The sequence below is a fragment of the Chenopodium album genome, chromosome 8 (genome assembly GCF_948465745.1).
Source record: "Chenopodium album chromosome 8, dcCheAlbu1.1, whole genome shotgun sequence".
Lineage (NCBI taxonomy): Eukaryota > Viridiplantae > Streptophyta > Magnoliopsida > Caryophyllales > Amaranthaceae > Chenopodium > Chenopodium album.
This window is the reverse complement of record NC_137841.1, coordinates 2,645,211-2,653,913: the sequence shown is the minus strand read 5'-3', so window position 1 is coordinate 2,653,913 and position 8,703 is coordinate 2,645,211. Positions and strand designations below refer to the sequence as shown.

The 8,703-nt window shown below is 35.2% G+C and overlaps 1 protein-coding gene across 1 annotated transcript; it reads left to right on the top strand.

Annotated features, from left to right (window-relative positions):
* The first annotated feature begins 1,876 nt into the window (after positions 1-1,876).
* LOC145641580 (uncharacterized) lies at positions 1,877-8,124 on the top strand. The gene is made up of 7 exons (XM_081692429.1): positions 1,877-2,038; positions 2,169-2,273; positions 2,571-2,703; positions 2,814-2,917; positions 6,520-6,691; positions 6,799-6,939; positions 7,018-8,124. The coding sequence occupies exons 2-7, from the start codon at positions 2,224-2,226 to the stop codon at positions 7,936-7,938; spliced, it is 1,521 nt and encodes a 506-aa protein (XP_081548555.1). The 5' UTR covers positions 1,877-2,038; positions 2,169-2,223; the 3' UTR covers positions 7,939-8,124.
* Positions 8,125-8,703: the final 579 nt, after the last annotated feature.

The window sequence follows — 8,703 nt, the reverse complement described above, 5'->3', positions numbered from 1 at the left end:
TAATTTAGTCATTTAGTGTATGTTCTATTCAGCTTAATTTCAGTTCAATTCAGCTCTAATTAGTTCAGTTCTTTTGCTAATTTATTTGTTTTATATGATTTAGCTAATGATATTGCTGATGACAATTTAGTTTAGGCATGCCTTTGGTCGATCTTTTTAAGTTCATCTTTATATCAAACGTCAGCTAATAGTAGTCAAAGATGTAGGAGCTTTTTGGATTTAGGGTGGCGGGAGGACGGAGATGAAGGTTGTGTAGCGCGATGTGTAATAGCGAAGTGAGGAGAAAAAAGTGGAAGTGCGAAGTTTTTTTTTTTTTTGATTTGGAATGGAAGTGTGTAGTTTCGGGTCTTTGTTTCCCTTTTTTCAATTTTTTTTTTTTATTTTTGGATATTTTTTTCGTTGTTTTTTTTTTGGCTTGTTTTTGTTTCATTTTTTAAAAGTCAAACTATTTTGGTAGATTAATTTCACAAGCATTAATTAACATGAAAATAAATTTTTTTAAAAAAAAAACCCTATTGGTGGATTAATTTTGTACTTCATTTTATTTTTCATAATTATTGGTGGATTAATATCATTACTAATCCATGTATCAAAAAAAATATCATTACTAATCCATAGTCAAATATTTCAGTTCAGTTCAGCCCCAATCAGTTTAGTTCGGTTCAAATCAGTTCAATTTAGTTCAGTTTAGTTGTTTTCAATAAATCATTATAGGCCCTTAATAGCATTAGCTACATTGCCATAGTTTTTTTATTTCTATTTTTTTATTTTTATTTTTTTAAAGTAGCGTGTATAACAATATATAAATGTCACATTGAAGCTGATTGTTGTGGTTGATTTCTCCATTAAAGTTCTTCTGAATTTGCCTCAATACAATGATTTATTAGACAAACATACAATTTTAACCCCAACTTATTGGCTAAAGTCACAAATTTGTTCCTTTGAGATACATGATATGTTTCTCAAGTTGAAAAACTTGTACTTTTCTTTTGTACTTATAATTTTGACACATCGTACTATAGATCAAGTCGGACAATCTTTATACATTAGTTTCATTAATTCTACTTGAGTAGGGCAAAGTTTTTTTAAAGACTTCGTTCAATTGTATTAGATTGCAATAGGCTATGAAACATGTCTTTATCTTTAGTATCTTGGACTTGTCCTAAACAATTAAATTTTGGACTAAATATTTCAATGATTAAATTATATATATGGCGTTGCCACGGGTTATGAAATAAAGAAAAGGTATTATGTGATACCAGACTTATAGTGAGTCCATTTTGCAACATTAAATACAAGATAAGCTATTGCGTGAATAGCTTCATAAGGCACACTTTAAAACAATCCCCATTTATAGATATTATTATAGAACATATATAGTATATCATCTAGTTTGTAGATATCCTAGACACAATAGATGTTATCATTCAGCTTATATATGATAATTACTATTTTTCTTTATAATTCAATTAGCCATTGTGCTTTATAATTAACCGCTAATTAAAACTAGCGACTTACTCGAGTGAGTGAACCATTAACTTAATAAATAGTCATAGTAAATTTGGTAAAAAGAACAAATAATCCAATTTACATGCTCACGCTGACATGGGCAATCCGCAGTTAAACATTTGTAAAAGCAACTTGTTATAGTAGTATACTCGTATTCGTAAACCATACATTATAAAGAGTTATCATCTTTAACCATTTTATTTATAGGTCAATCGGACCCTAGACGGATATGACCTAGAGTCGATTGACCTCGAGACAACGGGATTGGCAGCATTATGCGGGCAGCTTCGCGGGGCGTTACCTTGTTTGTAGTCTTTGTTACGGAGTACAGTACTATAGATTATAGTCCCACCATTTGAAGTTTATATGTGATCTTGTCATCATCTAAGCTTTCTTACTCTCAGATAGGATCCTTCATTCGTAAGCAATTTGAACTACTCCACAATCCCAATTAAAAATCTCATCTTCCTTCGGATTTTACACGGTGTCTCGCTATTATTTCCTAAGTTTCAGCGTACATAAGAACCTAGTTGGTCACTTTCTCTCTCCTCTTTTCATTTCTTACAACTTTTTGGATTCTGGGGATCTTTTGTTTGTTCTGTTCATACTTGAATTATACCTGTATTGAATTGGGCATCAATTTTTTTTTTGATATATAGGTTAACTTTCATTGTGACTGGATTATTGGGTTGAGCTTGATTTGTTCATCTGATCATGTCGATGCTTGATTCTTTCTTCGCTAAGGGGTTTAAAGGCTCTAAATGGTAACATTTCCTCTAATTTTCTCTTGTGTTCATTTCTTCGTTCTTGATCTTACCCAGATGAAGGAACTGCTGTTTTTGCTTAATTATTGTATTGATTAAGCCAATTTTAGCTAGTGAAGTTGGGAAAATTGATTTTGTTTCAAAATTTTGGACGACTTTTTGCTGAATTGTGGGGTGTTTATGTGGGTTTTAGGAATTCTTTAAGAGCTTATGATTTGTGGGTTACTTAATGCTATAAATTTGGAGAAATGTTGTTGTGATGGATTTTCTTATAAATTGGGTCAAATTTTGTGGCAGTAAAACGTTACTGAAACTTTCGATTCCAAGAATTAAGTTGCTGAGGAATCGGAGAGAGCTTCATATTAAGCAAATGCGCAAGGATATTGCGAAGCTTCTTGAGACTGGTCAAGAAGCTACTGCTCGTATTCGGGTTAGTGTTGTTGGGCTGCATTTGTGATTTATATTGTTGCTTAAAAGAACATTGTTTAGCTTCTCGTTATGTCAATTATAAATATCCTTTGTGTTTGATTTGTATTTCAGGTAGAGCATATAGTAAGAGAAGAGAATATGATGGCAGCTCAAGAGATCATCGAATTGTTCTGTGAGCTTATTGCTGTCCGCCTTCCCATTATCGAGTCTCAAAGGTTTATTTCTTTCCCCTTTAAATTGATTGTAAAAGAAAGAGAAAGTTGCTATTTTCAGTCCTCCCAATTCACTTGTAGTTTATCCAGTTATAATTGATGTTGTCAAATTCAGTTAAGTGTTTGAACTTTAAGGTATGTTGTTCTTGATAAAGGTACACCTGACCAAATCCTTAGCCTTGAATAATCATCATACGTGTTAACTTTTGAGCATTCTATCATCATTAGTTTTGAAGTTTTTAAATACCAATCTTCTGTGGGCATTCCCCTGCCCTTCCCTCTCCCCATTCAAGTAGAAGCTGGGTTGTAAGTTGACTCTGAACCATGTTGATAGAACATGATTTATCAAGGCCACTAAGCTATTTGGCTATAACCAACCCCTTGTCTGCCAATTTTCCTAAAAAATATACTGTGATTTAGTGCATTAGATAAAGGGAAAATTATTTTAATACAGTAAATAAAATATTGAGAGGAACATGAGAATATAATTGTATTCAAGTTGTGATTACTACTTGGTGGATAGAGATTAGTAAAATAATTCTTACTGGAACAAATAAGAGATATATAAGAAGATAAGAAATCTGCAACAGAACAAATAACACCAAAAAGCAGACCAAGGCCTGTTCAGGAAGCTGTTTTACAGGCCAAACCTCATAGTTGATTCCAATTTCCATGTATCAGTTTTCAAGCCTCTCTGTTCCAATGCTTCCTCCTAGATTTGATTATTTCGTCATTGAATCTGGGTAACTTAAATAGTCAATTCACTAAGTGTCATCATATCTTCATTGCCATTCTTGACTTCAATGGAAAAACTTTCCAGCTGTTGGATGGTTTTAATAGGGGCTATTTGTGTTAAATCGAAGAGAAGTTCCAAGTTTAATTTGTTTAGAAGATCATAGTTATTTATATTAATTGGGGGGTTGGGGGAGGGGGGTGGAGGGTGTAATCACTCTTTGAAATAAGTTGCCTCTTGGTGTATTACCTCTCTGGACTCATCTTTTGAAAGCATTTGAATGACTTGTATTCAAAGAGAATTTCCAAGGAAATAGGTATAAGTGTATTGCCATAGATTGCTAAAGAGCTTTGACATGATCGTGAGGGAGGACATCACTCAAATGAAATGGTTTATGAATAACCTATTGGAACGACACTTGTAACATCTACACCTATATATTTTACACCGTTTTTCTGTATTGTTCTTTGTTTTGCTTAACTTTATGACCTAGGAGTGACTTCCTCACAATTGTGGCTATTGTCACTCCTTTTTGTTCATTGTGCCCTTATATTGATGATTATGTATAGATGTTTGTTAAAAAAGTTAGTTGGTTGAGGTTTGATATCTGCCTTCAGCTTAGGGTTGGAGGTATAAAGCAGTTTTTTTGGGGCTGTTGTCCACCCTTGTAGTTACAACTTTTAGCCTTTTGGTGCGCTTATGAGGCTCTTCATATTTTCCTGTCAAAAAAAAAAAAAAAAAAAAAAAAACACGATGGAAAAATGATTGTATTCACGTCTTCTTTATATTTCAACTTCTTATTGTTTAGCCTCGTGTGGTTAATTATAATTTTCTAACATGATTAATATGCACCTCTTTGGTACTGTATACTATTGTACCCCATGTTACCCTATTTTCATTTCACCTAAGTCTGTGCAGCAGGTGCTTGACAACAACATTGTATTAATCCATGAGGTGTCACTTTTGGCATATAATGCAAAACCAATTGAGACCTGGACACTGCCACTGTGTATGCTATTATACCCTATGACCTATGTTACTCTCTTTTCATTTTACGTAAGTCTGCACTGCAGGTGCTGGACACCAACATTTTATTAACACTTGTGGTGTCACTTTTGGCATATAATGCAAAGCCCAATTTAGACCTGGACACTTAGCTGTATGTCTGTATCAAACACTAGTCTCATTGATGTGTCCGAGGAACCTAGATTACACTCGTTTCATTTTTATCTTTGAGCTCTATCAGTTATTCTCAATTTGATCTAATTTGCAATACTTTACAGCCATGATCAAAGTAAAAAGATTTGCTAGGATGAACAAGATTATATACATACATGAGCTTGCTCATAATGCTTATGACGGTTGAAAGCAATGTCTCTTAAATATTAAATTAATCTGCTTTTCAGATCCACTTTCTTGCAGGCCTCGAGCCAATTGCATCATGAGGTGCATGCAGGATAATTGGGTTGTAGAAAATCTTGATAGTTGTCTAAATATCTGGAACAAACTCTAGTATCTTTCTAGCAAACCTAATTTTCTTGCTGTAATCTGTTTTTTCAGGGAAGCCTACCAACTAAGATTTTACATGCCAAGATCTTCTTTCATCTGCATGTGAATGGCAGTGCAATTTCTGCTCTGTTGTTTTTGTGGCCTTGACATTGATTCTGTGATTCTGTTGTGCCCTTGTGGATATTGTTTCATTGTACATATAGCTCTGTGTGCCATAGGAGTAGTTTAATTTGCATGTGGGTGGCAGGGCAATTTCTGCTGTGCTGTTTTTGTGGCCTAGACACTGATTTTGTAATTCTGTTGTGCCCTTGTGGGTATTGTTTCATTGCACATATAGCTCTGTGTGTCATAGGAGTAGTTTCCTTGCTTTGTGTCATTTCTTTGATCGTCCAGTTTGCCATATATTTTTTTTATGCTAATAATTCCTAATTCCTGAGAGTTATCTAAAATTCTAAATGGTGGTATTCCTGAGAGTTATCTAAAATTCTAAATGGTGGTATGCTTTTCTGCTGTTAATGGAGGCTTTCAATTTAAATAGCAGTCCCTTAGTTTAAATGTACTAGTTGTCATTTTTTTTAAGGACTTCAAACTCATGCTCTAGTGTTCCTATTCATAAATTGGTGAAAACTCCAATGGAACAATCTAATTGGGTATCTGAGTAACTTAACTTCTGAAAATGTTTCCTTTTCTTGAGTTCTCTGATCCATCTGCCAATAATCAATATCAGTGCTGTAACTAATCCTTATATTTAACCAGGCACCAGCCCAACCTTGATGTTCATTGATAAACAAACAACTAGGGCTCTCTTAAAATCAATTTTAATAGGCAGGTGGGTGATAGTGGCATAAATTACTTAGAAATTGCCTATTGTTTCTGCTTGTTATTTATAATACCCTTTTTCTCCTGTCTACATTTTCTAGATACTCCATGGGCTTTCATAAATTGCTTCATTTCTAGTCTAGCATGATTTGGGGTAAGGCTTGGTACACCAGACTTCCATTTACCCACTCCAATGACGTGTCCCATGCTAGGCTCTCATCATTGTTATGGTAGATGTTAGAGTGGTTCTTTGGATTCTGAATTTGTAAAGGATTTTATGCAAGGTTTTTTTTGGCGCCATGCAGCCATCAATATCTGTCCCTATGGCCCTGACAGGCTGACATCCTTCATTCTCGACTTTGCAAGTATAGCAGTTGATGCATTCATCTCTGTTACTATCCCGTCTGTTCCATTAAAGTCATAACATGATATTATGTTTCTTTAGTATAATACTTGTATTCATGTGCTTTTGTTTTGTGAGCATTCTTAAATTTAATAAACCGTCTGGTTTTGGTTGTTGATACCTATTAATAATTTTGTTCAGGGAATGTCCACTAGACTTGAAAGAGGCCATATCTAGTATTTGTTTTGCCGCACCAAGATGTGCAGATTTGCCAGAGTTGCTGCAAGTTCAGATGTCATTTGCAGCCAAATATGGGAAAGAATTCGTTGCAGCTGCTACAGAGCTTATGCCGGATTGTGGTGTTAACCGGCAGGTCTTATTTTTGTTATTGTTGTTGTGGTTTATACTGTATATGAATGAGGACTTGCTAGTTGCTACGTATGTACAAGAATCTTAACAGCTGCTTTAATCACGGTGCAGTTGGTAGAGCTATTGTCTGTCCGTGCTCCATCTGCGGAAAAGAAATTGAAGTTGCTGAAAGAAATTGCCGAAGAGCATGAATTAGAATGGGATCCATCTCCTTCAGAGTCTGAACTTTTCAAGTCCCATGAAGATTTACTGGTGAGTATTATACTCTGCAGACTTTTGAAATATTCTTTTGTGCTATTTGATTATAATAGATGCTTTTGTTCTTCACAGAATGGACCGAAACAGTTTGTCGGTGGCTCCAAAGTTCCACTTCCAAAAGAAAAACATGATGAAGTTATGCAATCTACTTCAGTTCAAGAAAGTGCTGCTGAGCCTTCTGGATCTGAAGAAAGTTTTGACGAATTAGAGTTTCCTGAAGTTCCCAAGGGATCACTGAGGCCAAGTGCCGATGCTGAAGTACTTGCTCCCCCGCAAAGTGACCCGTTGAAACAGTCTAACATTGATACTGAGGACACTTTATGGACTGCCAAGCATGAACCCCCCAAGTCTTCAGCCACTCCTGGGGAGACTAAACAATTTTTGCCTTTCATTTCACCCCCGTCCTCTTTGCCATCAGCATCACTTCCTGTTAAAGAAAGCAGTCCACCCCCACCACCTTCAATGGCTTCAAAAGCCAAAAGTGATGATTACTTAAATTTTCGTGATGTATTAGCAGCTGCCAATGCTGCTGCTGATTCTGCTGAACGTGCTGCAGCAGCCGCTCGCTCAGCTGCTAGTCTTGCAGAGGCCAGAATTTCTGAATTTTCCAAGAGTAAGAGTGGCATCCAGTCCCCTGATAGTGATGTTGAGAATCCATTTCATGCTAGTAACGATAATCTGTCAGCTGCTACTGAAAAACTACAACTGGATGACAGAAATGCTTCAGGTGATGATGTTTCCAATCCTTGGGTCTCTGGTGAACACTTTGGAAATGACCAGAATTCAAATGTTTTAAAACATGCTACTAGTGATGAAGCTAGTCTGGAGTCTGATTCCTATCCACCTGGAGAGCATACTTTCAAACAAGAGGCCCCATACCCTAATCAACCTCAGAGAATACCATCAATGGATGACGATCCAGAATTCACGTATCCTAACCTGTTCTCTTCACATAGTTCTGGAGACAATTCTCAATCAAGGCATGGATCTTAAATAGAGGTGATGAAAATTACAGTGTTATGAGTGGCAACTACCTCTGGCATCTTAAGCCTGCTTAATTTTTTCATCTCCTCACACTTCCCTCATTTTTTTATATTACTCAGTTGTAAAGTTACGTGTGCTATCCCCAAGTAATGACTTATGGCTTTCATTTATGCGATAGATTTTTGTTGCTTCTGATATGATACATTGAAAAGAAGTTTCTGTTACAGTTTTATAATCATGTACAGTCTGTATGCTATTTTTCTGTGGATTAATTTTGATATTAAGGAAATGTTCCATTTTTATTAAGTTGAGGGTGGATTGTAACATCGTAGAAAGGATTCAGTAATCACCAGGATATGCAGAGGTCTTTTTTCGAATTGAACATTTGAACTTTAAAAATAGAGGAGATGATAGGGGTACACTTTGTGTACAAACTACAAAGGACAGTATAGAATTGGTAGACCTTTGGGGTGCATGGTGGTAGTCTGGTAGATGAACTAAATATGTGATCTTATAAGAGTTTTGCTATAGTGCTAAGACTTAGACAACTAATAAATAATAATACAATCTTAGTACAATGCTAAATAAAACTAGAGAACATACTTTATGCAATATTTTAGAAAGTTGGTCTAATATTTCGATCATTTTTCATTTACCGCTATTCAAAAAATTAACACAATATATATAATTAACACAATATATAATTTTCTTGTTGATCGAGTAATTAGTTACTTTGTACTTCGTTTATTATAGTTAATCACAACTCTACAGCAT

What these genes read in the sequence shown, in the direction of transcription:
- LOC145641580 (XM_081692429.1), top strand. Translation starts at nt 2,224, where the DNA reads ATGTCGATGCTTGATTCTTTCTTCGCTAAGGGGTTTAAAGGCTCTAAA. An exon ending in AAGCTACTGCTCGTATTCGG is followed by an intron (nt 2,704 to 2,813) that starts GTTAGTGTTGTT and finishes TTTGTATTTCAG; the next exon opens with GTAGAGCATATAGTAAGAGA. An exon ending in CCCATTATCGAGTCTCAAAG is followed by an intron (nt 2,918 to 6,519) that starts GTTTATTTCTTT and finishes AATTTTGTTCAG; the next exon opens with GGAATGTCCACTAGACTTGA.